At 43.3% G+C, this 20,403-nt stretch overlaps 1 protein-coding gene across 2 annotated transcripts in view; it reads left to right on the top strand.

The window, feature by feature from the left end:
- LOC130256077 (BEN domain-containing protein 5-like) overlaps window positions 1-20,403 on the top strand; it is an 858,262-nt gene that overhangs the window by 676,237 nt on the left and 161,622 nt on the right. For both annotated transcript variants that reach the window (XM_056497342.1, XM_056497343.1), the window contains exon 8: window positions 6,880-6,994. In XM_056497342.1, coding sequence (XP_056353317.1) covers window positions 6,880-6,994 — 115 coding nt within the window. The remainder of the gene's footprint in view (window positions 1-6,879; window positions 6,995-20,403) is intronic.

Here is a 20,403-nt window from a genome sequence, read left to right as displayed (position 1 = left end):
GTTTTCTCTGGAGCTGACATTAGCACAGTTCCACTGGGCTGGCACAATGCAGTGAGGGTTGTGTTCCCTGGGAGACTGGCTGTTTTCCATTTATCTCACTGCTCTGGAAACAGGCCTAGCTGTAATGGCCTAACATATCTTAAAACAGGAAAATTACTAATTCAAGTCAGTGAGCATATTTTCATTTTAAAAGAGTAACAAATTAAATAAACTCCCTGCATTTTGCATTTGAGACCTCAGTGTTTCATCTGCTGTAATCTAATTCACCCATTCATTTCCTGCACATTCATTTTATCCCATTATTTGAGATTTCCTTTGCTTTTAATCCTGTGTTTTGAAGAGCCCAAGAGTTACAGCAGAGAATAGATGAGAGACTAAATGGTAAATAAAAGAACAAACATGCCCTAATATATCTTGATGTGTTTCTAATCAATCTGCTTATTGCAGCTGGATGCTTAGTTAGGTGTGCAACTTTTCTGACTCAGGTTGATTAAAACTTCTTTAAAAATAGGTGAAGAGGGGCTCTGTGCACCATTCACCAGGTACTAACTGTTGGTATTGTTTATAGTTTTTTTTTTGTTTTGTTTTTTTTTTTTTTTTTTAACAATAGCAATGATGGCTGCAGGTTTAAAAAAACACCATGGGGACCTATAGACTTTTTTGGGGTATTTTTAACCCACCAAACTCATGCAACAAGATCTTACTTAGCACTGAAATATTTACCTGTTTATCTGGGGACAAATTGCTGTGTGATCAATAGGTTTGGTACTCCAAGGGAATCAATCAGCCTTTCTGTACCCTTCAGAAATAATGCAACCAGGGATGTCCTTCCTAGATTTGTCTCACCTGCCTTGCTTGGCTCTGGTGTGTTTTGTCATGGGCAATTGTTGTGTAGTTGTGGTTTCCCTGTCCACAGGAACCATTGGGGAAAATTGTTCACTTCTCAGCATTTTCAAAAAACTTGGTTGTTTTTCATCATGTGCCACCTGCAGGCCCGTGCTGGTCCCCTCTGAGCCTTTCCTGGGGAAGTCTGGATGAAGTCTGAGCATCAGCAGAGCAAGCAGGAGAAGAGTCTGACCTGAAAAGGGGGGTCTGGTGGATGCTCACTCAGCTTTTGTGCAAGAGCCCTTCTCTCCTTTGCCTTGCACCTGGGTGTGCTGAGGATGGCCACAGAGGGGGCTCATGGAAAACACTGTTCTGGATCCTCCCAGTCCCAACTGCAGAAACCACTGAGAGAGAGGCACATGCATGCAGATGTACACCAGTTTGGGCATTTGGAAACTGCTGACATAACTCAAACATCAAATTTTCCTTCATCTAACTCCATAAGCAGGTGCCTGTTTTAGTCTTGCTGTGCTTCCTCACCAGCTGTATTAGCTTTGATAATTTTGATGAAATAAACCTTGGTTTTGCCATGAATTCCAAAGGGGCCTTTTGAGAGGTAAAGCAACCTATTAATAAAGCATTCAAAATCTCTAGATTCTTTCTGGATTGATGTTAGCATCACCATCTTTCATTCCTTTCCCTGCCCAAGAAACATGTTTCTAAAAAAGTGTGAAATCCTACAAACGGAGCACTCTGGAGTTTGCCAATCTGTTTTCCCACGTTAGAGGAGGAGTAGAGCTGTAAGAAGGGGCAGAGTCAGCATCTGTGATCATCTTGTGCATATGGGCCCCTCTGTGATGATCTTTTGCAGGAATAATTTTGGTGACAGCATGATGTTAGATCATGTCAGTAACCTCACTATGAGTCAGCTCTGCTCCTTTATCACCCTTCACATGCTTTCATTTTTGTTCTGGCAGTTGCACTGAATACTGAAGCACTTCAGACAAAGGCATTTTGGGACCATTTCTGCCTGTTGGGCTCTGCTGGGGCTGCACTGGGAGCAGAAGTGAATTCTCTGGAGCCCACCCTGGCACAGCACTGCTGTGACCTGTGCTGGGCAGGGCTCAGTGACAGTGTGACACTTTCCTCCCCACCATGCTGGGCTGGACAAGAGGGTCCATCTGTCTTTTTCCTGTTTGGTTTTGTTGTTTTGGATGATTTTTTTTTTCCTGCAGTCCCATGAAACAGGGAAAAGGCTGAACATCCCTGTTGCTGAAGGAGAAACACTTCTCAGGCAAATGGTGGCAAGAGTGCTGGCTTGCTGTCATTTATTTTGTGTATTGCACTGTTTTTTTGGGGAATATTGCAATATCTTGGCCATTATCACCTGTATTTATTTTTTAATGTCACATTTAAAAACCTCTCCAAAAATCCCAACCCCATATTTTTGCTTTCTTACTGTCCACTGAAACTTAACTATAGTGCATTCACATTGGGTTCAGTCTCCTTTAAGAGCATTTGGGGCTCCTTTATATTTATTTTCTAGTGAATAGATCCTATGGCTGTTAGAGCCCAATTGTCAGAGTCTCTTTAACCTGCAGGCTGTGGTGAGCTGAAGGATACCAGCAGCTACTCAGCATTAGGAAATGGGTCTGAAAACATAAATCACTTCTTTCTTGGCATATACTAGATACAGTGCAGGGTATGTTTGCATTAGCAGTTGCCATATTGCATTAGGATCTGTGCTGATTAGATTTTCACTAATAGGAGCAGGGCAAATGTATTATATAGTTGCACAATTAAATATATTGTCAGAGTGAGGGTGAAAGGATGGAGTAATGGAAAAAGGGGATAAGGCTGGCTTTTCTTTGGAAGGAGCAAATGTGGAGAGGTCATGTTAGAGCCAGCAGGAAGTTTAAACAGAGTTGAAGGAGGCTGGTTGAGGAAATGTCTTGACAGAACAGTGGAAATTACATGTTATGGTAGAGTGAATGATTAACTTGCTTGAGAAGACCCAGCAGATAATTTGAGCTGGATTGGGCTGGGCAGAAAGATGCTACAGGAGCTAACATTGGAGCAGCTGAGAGGTGCTGAGCTGCAGAAGGCAGGAGAAATTTGAAAAAGTGCATTCAGCCTTGAGAAAGAATAATGATGAGGAAGTGACTCAGAGTAGAAGGGTTTGGTCCAGATTTAGTGCAGTTTCAGTGAAACTGGGTTTACCAAGAAATCAGTTTTTTAACAGTCTGACCTTTTAAAGTCAGTGTGTCTGTGTCTCTAATACTTGCAGTTGTGAGCATTGTTTTCCATTTTCCTTGTTTTCAATTCTTTCTTCCCTTTTCACTTGCTACTATGAAAAGCTCCTTGAAGTTCATGTAAAGACTTTGGTGGATTTTTAGTGGACTATGAATAAGCCTCTTCTTGTGTCATGGCTGAATGCTGATTTCTGAGCTGCTCTGGTTCCTGGCAGCATCTATAATTGCACATTATTATCTGAAATTGTTTTCCAGAAAGCTTGAGAGGAAAATAACCCACATTGTTTTGCTTCTTCTAATTGGAGAACTTTTCCACACTGCAATGTGTCTCAGTAGGCCCATTCCATCACATTCTCTATTTCATTTTGAAGTCTCTTGAAGAATTAATACTTTGTTATTTGGCTATTTTCCTTGATCTCCAGCCACAGAGGCTTGTGTTTTTAAATAATGCTTGTCTTATTTTTCATAGCTGATGTGACTGATTCAGATTGGATTATTTCCTTTGACCCAAACTGGGGCTACAGTTCGAAGATCCAACCAATCTGTGGGCAGCCCTTTTTTTTCTTTAATAGCAGACTAATTGGCAGACCAATTAATCTGCTCATCTGTGAAAAGAAAATTTATGGCAATAAGTAGTTCTATTTCCAGAAGTCATTCTCTAAAGTAACATTACAGTGGCCTTGTTTACTTCATGCCCTGCAACACGATCCAGTGCTTCAACAGTAGCATAGGTCAATTAGTGGACAATTTAAGCAATTATTAGCCACTAACAAGGGTGACTGGCATCATTACCCTTCCTGTTTACCAGCAAACTGTTATTTTAATACAAAGATCAACAAATAAATTAGGGCATCTGTTGTATTGCCATGTCTGCCTTGAAGTAAATGATATTAAATGGGCTTTGGTTGCTGCCAAATTCTTAACCCCAGCCTAATGAGATACACTGATATGTCTCTTGCTGATTACAGAAGCTGTAAAATTTAGTTTGTATTGATTTATTAGCAGGAGGACCAAGTTCTCAGCAATGGGGGTTTTTTTTAATAGTCTGATATCTGTATTTTTATTTTAAACATTATTGATCTGGACTATTTCAGACAGTCCAGAACTGTTGAGTTCCTCTGAAAGACAAAGCTGTTTCCTAGTTGTATTGACTATCGAAATAAATTTAGGGTGAGGTTTGTATATGTAAATATATGCTTTTGTCTCATGCTTTTCTCATGCTCCTTAGAACTGAGCATGAGAAATCTACTTCCTCTACTACCAGGTTAGAATCCTGGGAGTTAATTTTAACTCTTCCTTGGTATTTTTACAATGGGGTAAGGCTTCTTCAGGCTTAACTGTCTGCTAAGTGAGAGAATCAATAAATCTCCTTTTGATGGGTGACTTGGCTGCAGCAGCCCGAGGAGATTGGGGTGCCTGGTCCTGTTTGACACCAGGCTCTGGTGCCCAGGCTCAGGCTCCTCTGGGTGCAGCAGTGAGCCAGGCACAGCAGAGCCTCACCACTGCATGTTGGTGTGCAGCCTCCCACACCACTGCATCTCTTCCCAGGGAACAGGGACTGCCTGCTGAAGCTGCAGACTGCAGCTTCCAGCTGCCCAGATCTGTGCCAAGCTCTGTGAGGCTGCATCCACAGCAAAGTGAGCAGAACCTGGACAGGGCTCTCCAGTGCAGGGGACAGCCCCAGCAAACCCTGGAGTTTGGGTCACCTCTTGTGCCACCAGCAGTGCTGCTCCCCCTGAGGTCTGCACAGCCCTCCCTGCTCCTGGGGACAGTGACTTGTGCCTGCCAAGGCACCAGTGATGCACAAGGCACACCACGCAACATTTCTGCTGGTTTTAGTTCAGCTTGAAGGCTCTTACCTAGCCCAGGACACAACTCCTTCTGGACACACTGATTTCTGAACAGTTAGCCCCTCCAAGTGTTTTAGAAAACACAAACTGATGTGGTGTTTGAGTCTAGCCAAGTTTCAAGCTCTTTAAAACTAAAACCAGCGCAGTATCTTGAGAAACCACGGACTAAGTGAGGGGTTGTTTCCCTTTAAGTGATTTTGAGCCCTCCAGGTGTGAGTACTGTGGGTTATGTTTCAGACACTGCCAGGAAACAGCCAGAGCAGCAGTTTAACATAGCTAAGCTTTTCGTGTTTGCATACAGTTAGGAAATCTGGTTATTCAGGATCCAACTGTGTCCCTGTCGTTCCTTCGTGTTCTTGCTGTTGGATAATGAACAAAAATCACAGCACCAGCCAAAAGCAGATCGATGTTGGGTTTCCTTCATCAAGAGGAGGTAATTGCAGGAACATTTCCTGAGCAATATAATTATGGATATGCTAATTTGCCTCAGAAATTCAGTTTTAGTTTCTTCTCAAGTGGGAGACCTGGTTACAGAGAGTTCCTCTCTCCTCTTCAGGATTAGTCACTGAGACATGAAAAAATTGCTGATGTTTAGAGTCAACTATACCTTGATCATCTCAGACATTTCAGAAACCTCACTTTTCTCCATGTGCCTCAGAAAATTAGAATTCATTCCCACAGCAGTCTAGGTTCAGGCTTTCTGGTATTTGAAATACAAAGTGAGCCTTAAGAAATTAGCTAAATGAAGGAGTCATGCAGAATGTGAGATTTTGGTCTCATCTTGAATGCATGTTTCAGCCAAACTGTAAACAAGTGCATTTACCCTGGTATAGTTTAGGGGCTTTTTGTAATACTTTGATTGCATCACAAAAAGTCAGGCCTGGAGTCAGCTAGTTAGCCCAGGCCATCCCTTCTGTGTCAAATTGTTGCTTGTTATGGCTATTCCCTAAGGCTTTACCCTGTCCAGTGTTAAATGTTTCTGATGATGGGATTCCACTCTTACCCTGGAGAGACAATTCCACACTCTAATAGAGCTCACCATTACTGAAATTTTACTGATGAGCAGCCTTAATTTTTGTCTGCTTAATTTTATCCTGTTACTAGACCGTAGTGATTGATTTATTCTGGGGAAATTCAGTAAATGGTTCCTGCTTCACAGGATGGACCTTACAATAAATAGCAAATTGTCATGACCTATCTGTGGGTGTCCTGAGATTACACAGGAACTCAATTTATCTCGACATTAATTCCCTGGAAGCTATTTCTGTCAGCACCAACCCAGTGGAGGGATGAGCAGTGAATTGAACTGCCAGACTCCTGCCCCAGCACCAGCCCTGGGCTAGGCAATGTTCAGTGGCTGCCCAAGCAGCAGGCCAGGAGGAAGGAGCTCCTGCAGGCTCTGGTGCTGTGCTGTCCCCAAAGGAAGGGCATTTAGGACCTGCTTCCCCATCACTTGCCTGGGCTCACATTAAAGGAGCTGATGAGGTGGAGTTACTCCTGAGTGTAAAAGAAGTGAAGGGTATGACCTTATAAATTCCAGCCCTCCAGTGGCACAATAGTCCTGTGCCCAGTGCACATATTATGCAACTCTCCCAATTTTTGTGGGGCATTTTACACCTCTTTATACATGCAGATGATGTGAAATCTGTGTTCATACATCACTGGGGGGTCTGGGTGTATGCTGAAATGAAAAAGTAGTGCAGCTGTGGTATGCCTGCATTATGAGGAGAGATTAAGGTGTTTCTCCTTTGAGTTCTTGGAGTTTTAAGGAGGTGGCAGGTGCTATGTGATTGCAAATGGTTTGTTGTGTTGGAAGCAGGAGCAGTGGCAGGAACCAGGAGAAATCATCATTCTGATCTTTTACATGTGAAATTTCAGGTAGAAATCTGGAAATCATTGATGTCATAGACCCCCTCCTCTTAAAACTCTTTTTTTTTTTTTTTTTTCCTCAGGTATAATTGATTTCCTCGTGAGCCATCATCCAATTGCAAAAGTACTGAGAGACCACCTGGTCTTCAAGATTGCTCCCATGCTCAATCCTGATGGAGTTTACCTAGGAAATTACAGGTATGGTTTGGGGAATTAACCTGTGTATTGCTATATTTGCCTTATATACCTTGCAGTTTGGTTTTTTTTTCATTGAATCTTTTATGGCTTGTTTCAATTCATTCCTCTTAAACTGGAGATTCTCATGTGGCCACGTGCTTCCTGAAATTCCCACCTAGGAAAGGGGCAAATGGCAAATTTGTTCACTGCAGGAGGTAGAGAGCAGCTCTCCAAGGCAGCAGGGTATCTGCTCTGTGAGCCTCCTCTAGGTGTGGGAGTTAATGTCAGCTTAGAGTCAGACCTTAGCTGTGTTTCATAAATGCACTCATTATGCTGCTCATCAGCTTCTATGTAAATGTGTCAGTCAATCACAGCTCCCTGAAACTACCCAGATCATCCATTAAAGTCACAGATTTCTCTCTGTTATTGTACTGTAATAGATAGGGATACATGGAATGGAATAATCATTCCACCCTATGCTAATTTTGCTCCATTTCAGTGTTTGAATTACTACTTTACTGCCTCCTCTGTTGAGATCGTATTCAGATAATCTTTTGTTTTCCCTAAAATTGTTTGCTCTTAATGCATTTATTTACAAAATAAATGTGCTGCTGGAGGTGATAATGAAAAGCAGTTGATTAGTTGATGATTTGTTTGTGGGGGCAATTACATGTACCACACAGTTCTCTGGAGAAGCCCCTGAGAAATGAAATATACTGCATGTGGTTTTGCTTACAGTGCAAGACTAAATAACACAATTCACTTTGTAGCCAGGCTACCTTGAGCTTTGGTCTAATTAGGTATTGCATTGCTAGGCAGAATAAGGCTGGGTTGTTGTGTGGTGAGGAGAGCACTGAGGAAGAAGATACAAGGTGCAGCAAAATGGGGCTGCTGGCAGTTCTTTGTTGGGAAAGCAGCCTCAATTTGTGCCAGGGGAGTTTTGGAAAAAAAATCTTTACTGAAAGGGCAGCCAGGCATTGGAACAAGCTGCCCAAGGCAGTGGTGGAATCACTGTCCCTGGAAGTGATAAAAAACGTGTGGACATGGCTCAGCAGTGCTGGGTTAATGGCTGGACTCAGTGGTCAGAGATCTTTCCCAGCATTTCTGATCCTGTGACCTGTGCTCCTTGCCCCTCCTCTTCTTTGCTCACTGTTAAACTGAAGCAGCAGGAATTGTGGGCTGATTTCAGCGTGGTTCTGTGTGCTCCAAGTGAAACTTCTGAGAACAGCAGTGTCCTTCCAGCTGCAGTGGTACTCACTCAGCTCTTGGCAAATCCCAAATTACACAGTGATGCTGCAGTGGTAGCATCTGACAGCACCAGGAATTATCAGGATGTGTCACCATACAGGAATAAAGCCCCCAAATGGCTCTAGAATCTGACACCACATCAATTTCCTTTCTTCCAGTGCCTTGCACATAAGCAAACTCCAGTTGCAATTAAGCAGCTTTTGTTTTCCCCACAAGTTCACTTGCCCTGTAGAGATTTTCCCCTGCACTGTTATTTATAGTTTTTGAGAGACATGCAGCTTTTTACAGGCATTCATATGGCTTAGAACTTGAAAAGCCTTTTGGGATCCCAGGTAGTGGGAAAGGCCATGTGAATTAATTTGGAATTGCTGAGCTTGATGGTATGCTCTTGATTTAACTTTCCATGATATGCAGGATTTTCAATCCTCCTAAACTAAAGAGAATTTTAATGAGCTAGTTGAAAAAACAATTGGTTTTCTTGCAATTCTTCACTGTATTTACAAATGGCCTAATGTAACTAATAACTTAAAAACAAGGATAATAAGCAAAATGCTACCTATTATCTTGAGAAGAATATTAAAAAGCCTAGTAATGTGCCAGCATTGCAGTTAACTAGTGCTGAGTGAATAATTTACAGCAAACACTTTATTTCCCGCTCATACAAAATCCACAAGCACATCACAATTTATTTACTTGAATTTACTGGATGAATTTCGAAAAAAATCTCTAAGGATCACTTGCTTGTATTTGAAAATTTAACTCTGAGGCTTCTCAGTGATTGGCTAGATAACTCTGCTTCATCTCTTTTGGTCTTTGTTGAGATTAGCACATAAATAGGACTTTCAGAAGTCTTCCATGTAGTGGGTCTCACACAGATCTATTGGCTGGGGATAACCCCCTGCCTCTGCAAACAGGGGTGCCACATGCAGCAAGAGCAGTTTTAGGATTTGAACTTCTCCCTGTTATCTCCCTCTTTCTCAAAGCAGCAGCTGGTGACTATTTCTTTGGTTCATTGAAGGTTCACATTCAGAGCTATGCAAGCTAAGATAATGAAATGGGTAATTAAACCTCATGCTTGAGTTTGTAAATTGATCTCCTGCCAGTGCCAGAGAGGTTCTTCTTTTACCCCACCAGTGCACAGCCTTGCACAACTGGCAAAGTGCACTGCTGGATGCACTTGGCTGTGCTCTGGAATCCAGGCACAGTGGGCACTGCTAATAGAGCCTGAGTGTGCCTTGGGATGGGATGGGGTGGGATGGGATGGGATGGGATTGGGATGGGATGGGGATTGGGATGGGATGGGGATGGGGATGGGGATGGGGATTGGGATGGGATGGAATGGGATGGTTGGGATGTGATGGGGATGGGGAGGGGATGGGGGTTCTGGGATGGGGATGGGGATGGGATGGGATGGGGATGGGGATGGGGACGGATGGGGACGGATGAGCGGGTGATGGGGATGGGATGTGATGGGATGGGGATGGGGATGGGGATGGGGATGGGGATTGGGATGGGATGGGGTGGGATGGGATGGGATGGGATGGGATGGGATGGGATGGGATGGGATGGGATGGGATGGGATGGGATGGGATGGGATGGGATGGGATGGGATGGGATGGGATGGGATGGGGTGGGATGGGATGGGATGGGATGGGATGGGATGGGATGGGATGGGGTGGGATGGGGTGGGATGGGGATGGGATAGACTGGTTCTCCTGATACCAAGGCATGAACCAGCCACTCCCTAAGCCAGGGTGATATGGGAACAGCTAGCTGGTGAGATTTTCTTCATTGCCATTTCTGGGAATGCAGGACTGGCTGAGGGTGTGAGTCCTGTGCTCTCCTCCAAAATCCTCCTTCCTTTGTTGTTGTGAGCTGAGGTTTAGGAGTTTAAGCCAAATCTGCAACAATGCCACCAAATATTGCCTGTTTTCCAAAAACTGTTGCTCATTTTCAAGAGAACAGACAAAATGGGTGTGACTCTGCCTTGGGTGTGGTGAAATGTTCATCACCAGCAACAAGTGAGTTTAGTACTGCAGCTACAAAGCACAGACTCATCTTGAGGAGAAATGTTTATATGTTGCATGTTTATTCAGGTGGCTCTAAAAGAAATGATTATGGAAATGAATGACAGGACTCAGTGCATCAGGATGCATGGAAATGGGATGCTAAACTTTACTGATTTATTCAAGTTTATGAAAGAGTTTAGGGATTTGTGGACCTATACAATTAGGAATGAAAAGACAAGGTGCCTTGTGGGATGTGCAAGGGCAATTCAGCAGCTCCTTTAATTCAGAATGTTTGGAAAGTCTACACAGTTTCAATCAAAGTTTTTTCTGGGGATTGTTTGTTTGTTTGTTTGTTTGTTTGTTTGTTTGTTTGTTTTTAACTCTTTCAGTGGAAAAAAACCCCACCCTCCAAGTCCTTTTCTTGCTAGAGATTGTACCCAGCTCTGCCTGAAACAGAGAATAATGATAGGTACCTGCTGTTCACTGTGGCCAAGGATGTAGATCTTCTCAAAACAGGAAGATTTTAAAGCCTGATATCATTACACTTCTAAGTGCAACTGGCTTTGCAGATGATGTCATGCTCCATGGGCTTGTTAATTAAATTGCCCAGGAAGATGCCATTGTTTGACCCAACTAAAACAGAATATTCAGCATATTTTTCTGTCTTTTCTAGATGGCAACTTGTCCTCAGCTCTCACCCTTTGGGTGGGGGTAGTGGATGACTTGATCTTTAGCTTTAGTTTGAAAGAATGTGGCACAAAATATTTGTGAGTTTCTCCCTAACACTAATCTCACCCTCTCTGATGGATTAAACTGTGAAACAGCTTTAGGAAATAAAGGAAAACTAGTGCAGCAAAGAGACTTTTCTCCCTCTCTTTGCAGTGCAGCATTATCATATTGCCATCCCCAGGGAGGAGGGGTCAGACTAAGGGGGGGAAAAGTGTTCTTGATTTAAAAGTCGTGCATCCCCAGGCTTGGCCTGAACTTTCCTTTATCAAGAGCTTGTTCTTAAGCTGGCATTCTGCAGCTGAATGCTGAAATGTGTCCCTGCAGGCAATATGACTGTACCACACAGTCCTAGATAGTTCCAATTTGTCAGCCTCACCTTTCAGAGGCAAAGCCCTGCCCTGGCACCAAGGGGGATGTGTTCTTAGCCTGGGAAGCTCTTCACTGAGGGATCCCAGAAATGCCATGACCAGGCAGATGAACTATCCTGGCTGCTCTCTGAGGGCTCTGCTCCATAACCCAGTGACTGCTCCCATTCCCTGGCTTTTCTGGTTCCTTCTCTGGGGCAGCTGGGCAGGACCAGCCTTTGGTAAATTACAGCCATGAATTAGCTGAGCTGTGTCCTTCTAGCCTGACTGTAGGGACTGCAGGAATTTCTGTGGGTGGGGAGGAGAGGGCACACCAATTCCAATCCTTCCTCATTTCACTGTCAGCCACAACATTTTTTACCTCAACACAGTCCTTACTTCTTGCTCGTGTAAGGGGTTAACAAATTAATTTTTTTAGACAAAAAGGAGGCCAGCCCTACCCAGACTGGAAAACCAAATTCACCATAAACAGTGTCAGTGTCCATATGAAAACCCTGTTGGGATTTCATGTTTTGAGCAAATCATATATTTTTGTCTCAGAAATGTAGGTTTTTAAAGACTTAAATAGTTTGTTGAAGGGAGTCAAATTTACCAAACTGTTTCAAGTGAAAAAAAGAGAAGGCTTGAGAAACATTTTAAATTATTCATACCAGCATTTTATAAAGGACAATCTTCTTTCATTTTTGTTTGTTGGTGGCACGATTTGTTTAAAAACTGACCTTTTCCAAACATTTCTTTTGAAAGATTTGAAATGCAACCAGAAAACTAGGCTTTCGATCAGGTGAAATATTTCAGATTTATCCTGAACATGTTTTTCTGGACTTTATTTCTGTGACTTTAGAAATAGTCAAAAAATCATGTTCAGATGTAATTCATAAGGGTTTTTTAACAGTAAAAGCACATGTGGACTTTATTCAAATTATTGTATTATTTATGTGTCTTTTGGGGGGATTGGATATGTCAGGTGCTTCTCACTATCACTTATTCAGCTGTAAGACAGCTCCACACATGTATACTATCATTTGTTTGTCTCTTCATTATTTTTCCCCTACTTTTCTGGTGAAGAAGTTTATTTTTCCCTTAACTTCATTTAATACATGTGAAATTCATGCATTTCCTTAAATTGAAAACCAGAGTATCCATGTCAGATGACAAGATGAAGCTCTCAATGGAGTTTATTTTTCCTAATTAGGTGTTTGTCATTGTGTATTCTATATAGCAACGTATAAGTAAACAATCCTGGACCTTTTGAATAAATTTATTGGTTTTATTTATGTTACTGGGCATAAAAAAATCTATAATTACCAGGTACAGCAGCAATATAACTGGTATTTAATGACAATTACTTTTTGTTACCATAGAAATGAGTCCAAAGTAGTTACCTATAATTTCTCATTTCCAAACCTCACACATGTTGTATTGCAGTATTACCATAGTAATTGCCTATTAGTCATCATAAAGTAAGCAGTTACCCAGAAGATATCAGGATAGTGTGAAATCTCTCATCTTACTCAAAACTTGCAGCACATGCCTCCTCTCGTCTTCCTTTAGTGGGATTTGTGTCTGAATGACAAGAATGTCCCTGGCACTTTAACCCAAGGGAAGGAGGGATGTGGCTGACAGAGGATTGTACTCTATAAATACAGTCAGGAAAACATAGAACTATTTCTCATTTTTGGAAAACAGGGATTTCTCAGGCCCGTGAAATGGAGGTTTAGTCCTTGCTGTGCATTTCCTATTTACATTTTTCCCCAATTCCTTGTGGCCAAAGCAGGGGCTGCACACCCTGGGGAGGTCTGGGAGCCCAGCCCTGTGTGCAGACCCCACGAGCCCAGGATGCACTAATGCAGCCGTGGTGCAGGATGCTTCATTCTCCTCTTACACCTTGCTTCACTTCTGAATTTAGGTTGCATGTTATTGAGGCCAGTGAATGTTTCTCTGGGCCTGCCTAGATCACATTGGTATCAGCTGGGAATGGCCATTCCCATGGACCACCTTCTCCCAGGAGGCAGGAGAGGCATGGCAGAAGCTTTTTTCTCCCCCAGCCCTTGCTTGGCATTGGGGACAGGTCAGTGTTGCATTTTGGCTATAGGAGAGGGGATAAAAGGATAATGCAATATAGTTCCTTGTGTAATGGAGAAGAAAAAGAGAGCTTTACTTAAAGAAGCACTACAGTTATATATATATATATATCTAGGGTAGTTCATGCCATACAGGATAGAAAAGACCCATTGGCCCAAGAAGGCAACACCTCTTTGAAAACATGCTTTCTGCAAAACATCACATCTCTCACATCTCCAGCAGGTGCTTAATCATTGTTATAATTTCTTGTCCGTGGGCAGCCTGAGGAACCCAAGGCTTCAAGGCTGCTTTTCCCCTGGCTCCCAGCAGTATCAAAGACAGGCCAGGAGTTTTCTCTTCTGCCTGCCTCTCACACCCAGCATGTCCCAGCTCATGTGTTGTGCCAGGCTTTGGCCAGGGGTGGGTGCACAGCTGTGACCCAGGTGTGCTCTGGGAGCAGCAATGGGAAGCCCAGGGAGCAGCAGAGTGATCTCTGCCCTTACACCCACCTGGCTTGTAGCATTGCCATTCCTTTCCTACCTGGAATTTTCTATCCATCGTGGCTTTTATTGCCCAGAGAGTGCTGTCACCACAGGACAGCTACAGGGGTTGATGCTTTGCTCACCATTACTTAAAAAAATCTCCCTTGTAAAAAAAAAAAAAAAAAAAAAAAAAAAGTTGTCAACCTTTATCTTAAAACAAATACTAGGTTTGCAAAAGGGATCCTATCTACTGCAGTTGAAATGCTCTTTATATTGATGTGGTAACTGCTCATTTAAACCATATTACAGCTCCTGAGTATTTTTCAGTTGCTATTGATGTGACAAATTCTCTCGCACAGAGGACTGCACCAATCAATAGAGTCAGTATATGTGCTTTAAAAACAAAGCCACATGCCTTGGGGTTCCAGTTGGATCTGAACGTTTTAGTAGCATTAAATAAAGCTATATTTATTTTGCTTTTGGTGTGAGGAAAAAAAAAATCCCAACCCAACCTAATTTAATACAACTTGTTGGAAAGGTTTGAAGGCAGCATTATGGGCCATTTCCACATGTGATGAATACCTAACTAGTGTCAGAGCTGCTATTTTGTTTTTGTAAGCGAATTCTTCTCTTTTAGTTAGATTGATCTGGAACTACAGAGTAGCCTTTTATTTTTAGGCGAGCGGGGAGAGAAGTCATAACAAGAAATACTGAAATCATAGCTTTTTTTATAGCTGCCACTATTCCACTGAGAATGAGACATGATGTCCTTAAAGAGACAGGGCTATTTATTTTCCATTTAAATAGCACCATTTGTGATTATTACCTTTAAGCCATTATGCAGAGAATAAGCACCCAGCTCATGAATCCCAGCCAAGTGAATCAAAGTTTTGCACCTAAGTGCCATTTATGTCTGTAAGCTGCTGTATGAGCCTATTCTTGACCTTCACTGACTCTAATTCTTTTTCTTCCAGAATGTATTTGTAATTAACAGGGGTGTTAAAGTCCCTTTGGTTGAAATATTCGTTTCCCTTTTCTCCTCCCCTGAACAGCTGATCTTAGGTCTGAATAATCCCATCTGGGTTTCTTAGATTTACTTTCAGTTAAGTAACTAAACATATTTGGCTTTCTTCTATTTTTTAATTTCCTCTATAAATCTGGCTCGTATCTCTGGTGGTTGGAGTTCTTAGTTCTGTTCATAGCAGCAAACAAAGAACCAAATTCTCCAGAGATTTTTTTTTCTTTGGGTTTGTTGCTTTGCTTTGCTCTTGTGTTTTATTTGGGGTTTTGTTATTATTTTTTAAAATGCTGAGGGTCTGGTTCAGGGAGGTGCCCAGAAGTGGCACTCGCAATGAGCACTGTGACCAGGAGCATGTTTTGATTCTCTCTGGGCTTTCTTCCCCTGCTGCCCCTGTCCTTGTTTGATTTCCCTCTCTAACACAACTATTGCCCCAAATCAAAGGTGTGGCTCCTCACAAAGGGGAGAGCAGCTGGGGAGCTCAGTGGGAACTGTGCTGACTTGGCTGTATTTGCCTTGCCAGCAGCATCACAGAGCTCTCAACACACCTGGGAGCAAATCCCTGAAGTGGTGATGAGGCTGATCTCCATTCCAGCCCTCTGTTCTCCTGGCCTGGTAAGAAGGAGCTCCATCACCCCTGAGGATGCCCATGCAGCTGAGGCTACAAACAGGGATTCAAGCTGTCCTTGTGCTCCAGTTATTGAGTTGGACTGGTCCCTAAGTACTCTCCTCCTTTCTACTCCAACTTCAGGAGTTCTTTTGGAAGAGATTTCTCTGTCCTGACTCCTGGTGAGGAGCACAGAGTCACAGCAGTACTTGGCAGAACTTCCTGAATTCCTGGAGAAGGCTCCAGGGAGATTTTATTGCTGCCTTTCAGTACTTCAAGGGGGTTTAAAAAGATGGGCACAGGCTTTTTAGCAACAAAACAACTGGTAATGGTTTTAAAATAAAGAAAAATAGATTCAGACTAGATATAATGAAAAAAATGTTTAGATGAGGGTGGTGAAACACAGGCACAGAATGCCTGAAGAAGTGGTAAAAGTCTCATCCCTGAAAACTTTCAAGGACAGGCTGGATGGGGCTCTGAGCAACCAGATCTGGTTAAAGATCTCCCGGCTCTTTTTGGCCTTTAAGGGTCCTTTTAAACCTGAACTTTTCTATGGTTCTGTGACTCTCAGAGAGCTGAGGCCCCTCTCTCAGCTGGTGCATGGAGCAGAACCAGGCTACTTCTGTGTTTTAGCTTTACAGGTTACACTCCAGTGCTTGCTTGTGCCAGCAGGGATTGTCTTTGCAACAATTAAGTGAAAAATGGAAACTGCAAGTAGAGAGGGGAAATTTTTTCCTGAAGTCTAGAAATGACCAATTAGAGGTGAAATTCTGCATTCATGAGAACACCTACTGTTCCTTCTGGGTGAACAGCCTAGAGAGGAAGAGTGAGGAAGGTGTTTTGCCTGTTTTCTGTGAACATGGGAAGGCCTGGCTTGTGAGTAATGTGTGTCCCAGTTTTAGACCCTTCCACCCCAAGCAGCATCTCAGAACCTTTTCAATCTTTTCATTTCCACTCTGCCATTTCAGCAACATCTGTTCATTACACTGATTCACCAGCTGCCAGGGCAGGCAGTAGAGGGATTAACTTTTCCTGGAGACCTTTCTGGACAGACATCCTGGAATTTTTTGAAATTGTACTCATTTACATGAGATCACCAGCAACTACTGATCACTCCCATGATCCCTGCAAGAGCCTCTTGTAGTCATAATTATATATAATATAATAATATAGTTATAATGCTATACAAAGGAGGGGTTCAATATTCTAAAATCAGAAAGAATTTGTCAACTGGCAATAGAAAAGTCCAGTCTTCCTATTCCAACTGCTTCTGTGTGGGTGGGGAGAGGGAAATACCATCCAAGTTATTAGGAAAACAATAGCAGCCTAAGGGAATGTTTGTTTAGGTTCCACTTTTGTTGTTTTCTTTTCCTGCATGACAGCTGTTCTTTTATTTTTTTATTTTTAAAATTGCAGCAGTTAAAATGATGGCAGCTTGCTGTTTAATTTATAATATTGGTCCTAAGGGCAGTGTCATGTAACGTCAAAACAATCCTGAGACAAAGCTAAATAATAAGCATTCGTTATCAAAACCAACATTGTATTAATAAAACAAGATAAAAGAGTTGGAGGATGTGCATCACTTCTAAGGAGTGCAAAGGCAGACACCTGCCCAAAGCTCCCACTTGTGTGTCTTGGTCAGCACATTAGTTCTCTGCAATCTCCTTGTGGTTTGGAAGTGAAGCACCTCTAAGTGGTTCAGAGCTGAGATATTTCATTTTCTGCTTGAAACCATTTTTCTTGGCTTAATTCTCACAGGGGAAGTGTCCCAAAAGAAACATGTTTACATATTGAGTTTAAGGAGCTTGCAAGGTGCCAAGCTCTTGAAAACTAGTCCTGGTGCTCATTTGAAAATTTAGGTTGTGGTTGTAAAGGAAACTTTATTTAGCTACTAGTACACAACCCTTTTCTGCTGAAGCACAGAGAGATGGGAGACTGCTGTTCCACAGCTGCTTTAGGCTCAGAAAATGTGTTCTGGGTACCCAGAGGGGCAGTTCAGCTCTGTTTTCCCTCCTGGCTGTGCATCCCTGCCATCTCCTTTTTGCTGGGACTGGTGCTTGTGTGGCAGTGCTGTGAGCTAGAAAAATACTGATCCCACAGAAAACCAACCTGACAAAACAGTTCTCACTTGTCTCCCAGTGCAGCCAGAAGAGAGGAATGAGCAGAGAGGGATCCCTTTGTCATGGCAGCTTGGATGGGATGAACATGAAGCAATTCTGAATCCAGAGCATAAATTGTAGGTGGCTGTTGTGCAGTGTTTCTGGAGGTCTTGGAAAGGAAAGGCAGTGGCAGCCAGAGATTTCTTGGATGGGTTTTGGTGTGTTCAAAAGCAACCATGCTGATATGACTTCTTTTTTAGGATTATTATTTCCCAACAGCAAGCAAACATTTATTATTCTGTTTGGTAATAAATTGGGTGACTTGGCATTCCCATTTAAGAAAACAGGGGCTTTTTGGTGTCAGAAGCTGGAAATGAACCTTTTCCATGCGGCTGTTATACCCCATTATGTACCCATGGTAAAAAACTGTCCCCAAAACCCTTTTCTCTCTGCTCCCTATAAATGCAGAAGCCATCATGGCTGTGCTGACATGGCAGAGGGAGCAATTAATCTCATGGCAGATCACTTCTCTGCTGCCCCTGGGGCCAGGCAGGGGGGGGGATGTCAGGGCAGGCTGGCAGGAGGGAGATGTGACAGCTGATGGACTGAAGGATGTGAAAGCTGATGGCTCTGCCTGGTTGGTGCCTGGGAGCTGGAGGAAGAGCTCTCAGCCATGGAGGAGCAGGGGTCACAAAGGGATGTGGATTTCTGGCCATGTAGTGTCCAGCCACGACAGCATTGTCTGCATGTGTGAGTGGGACAGGGATTGTGCCTCCCTGTCCCCTCCCAGGCTGGAGGGATGGACACTGCTGGGCATGGTGACACAATGTGCATCTCCCTGGGGAGAGCAGAGCTGATCTTGGGCTGCACTCACCATAAACCTCTGCCTCCTGTGCTGCCTGTGCCTGGCATGCTAATGCTGCCTCTGCCTCTCTTACTGCCACAGCCTCAGAGCTGGCTGTGGAGAGATTAGACAGTGATAGTGGATGGAAAGGGAGTTTTGTCTGTCTGTTTAACCAAAATAGAACAGTCAATCCTGCCAGTTTGCAGAGAACAGCTGGATTTCTAACAACCCTGGAATGCTGCTGTGGTGGGTGGGGGTGGGTTTAGCTGCCCCCTCCCTTTATCACTGCCATTCAGACATCCAAATGCTGGAAAACGACTGGAGCTTCCCAACACCCACTGCAGCATTTATCCTGGGACTCTGCTGGAGCTTGGCAAAGCCTGACCCCTCCAAGGTGCTTCTATATCATGGCCAGGGAAAGAAAAGGATGCAGGGGTCTTGCCTTTGGTTCTCCAAGTAACAGCTGAGTGAAAGAACATGTTTTTCTTGTGTACAAGGTCAATCTCTACTCCTAGAGTAGGCTGAGCTGTGATTTGATTCTCTGCAAAGCTGTGAGTGATGTGCCTCATGGAAGGGCTTGCAGTAAGGTTGTATCTTTGGGACTCCCAAGAACTGAAAGAAGGATGTCACAGAAATGGCCAAAGCCTCTCCGACTAGCTGCATTTTGTTTTATTAAGACCAAATTTTGTGCATTAGTTTGAATAGAACTAGGTCAGCAAGGGAGCCTGAATGTTGAGATGGTCAATAATGCACTGCCACTGCCATGCTGGCCAGAAGGCACAATCCTGTCCTGATAGGTGCTGTACAAGTATATCATAAATGATCCTCCCTTTCCCAAAGTGCTTTCAGAGCTAAAAGAGCATGGCACAGCAGGGGGACAAGGCAATCAAGCAATTTGTTATAGCAGGGGAAGAGAGAGCACTAAATATAATAGGATGAATAGTGGTAGGTTTTGTCCTCTTTTACTTTCCTTTTCCCCCCTCTGGTTGGTGGAAGGGAACACAATAGCAATCTGTACAATCAGGCTGAATAACCTTCACATATCCACTGAGAGTGGGACTCCTCTAAATTTGGTGAACCCAGGGAAGGAGCTTTTAGTGACAAAATACATTTGAAAAGGATGGTAGACCCAAAAGGTGTGTTTCTTCAGAACAGATTACTTTTAGAGGTTCTCCTCTTCTTTACTCCTTGGGCAAAGCTGTGGAGCTCTACTCAGCTCCCAGTCCAATCATCAAGTACATTCTAGCACCAGGATTGCTGCTATTCTGCTGCAGCTGAGCAGTATAATGGTTCTACCCATTGTTTTACATCTGGATTGAATTGTCCTTTTGTGCATCTGGAGGTAGGTTTGTTCAGTAGGTTTTGAAAATCCACAGATGTTCAAGGCCCAGGCAGTCTTTTGGCAGTGCTTACTAGTGAGGAGGCTGCACAGTGAGAATATATATGCCATGCAAGCACTCCCAGCAAGCTTTGTAGCCCAGCAATTGTCCTTGGGTCTTCTGCCTGCTCCTCCAAGTCTGAAAAGAATCAATTAACAAACTGCCTGTCAGCCTCCTCTACTTTCTGCTGTGCCTCTGCTAATCTTCTGCTCATTTTCAGCTGGGAAAAATCTTTGGTTTTAATTCTTCCAGTAGGATTTACTTTTGTTCTTGATGTGCAGGGAGGGCTGATGCAGGCATGAGTGTGCTCTTGACATCTCCATCTTGCTGATGCTGAGCTGACTCGTGTGGAGGGCGACAGGCAGGAGATAAGCTGCTATCAGTGTGGGTGCCAGGCAAGGGCAATGCTGGCAGGCAGCTCCTTCTCCTTACATTGGTCACCTTTTCAATTACAGACCTGAGCTGCTAAGGCTTTGTCATTCTCATTCTAGTTTCTGTTAATGAAATGCATTTAACTGTCAGCTCTTGTTAAAAGTAACAACACAGCTGAGGATTCATAAATTCCCATGGAAGTCAAATGACTGCTACC

Source organism: Oenanthe melanoleuca, chromosome 8, assembly GCF_029582105.1.
Source record: "Oenanthe melanoleuca isolate GR-GAL-2019-014 chromosome 8, OMel1.0, whole genome shotgun sequence".
Taxonomy (NCBI): domain Eukaryota; kingdom Metazoa; phylum Chordata; class Aves; order Passeriformes; family Muscicapidae; genus Oenanthe; species Oenanthe melanoleuca.
The sequence above is the reverse complement of the archived record's forward strand: the minus strand, read 5'-3'. Positions and strand labels throughout refer to the sequence as shown.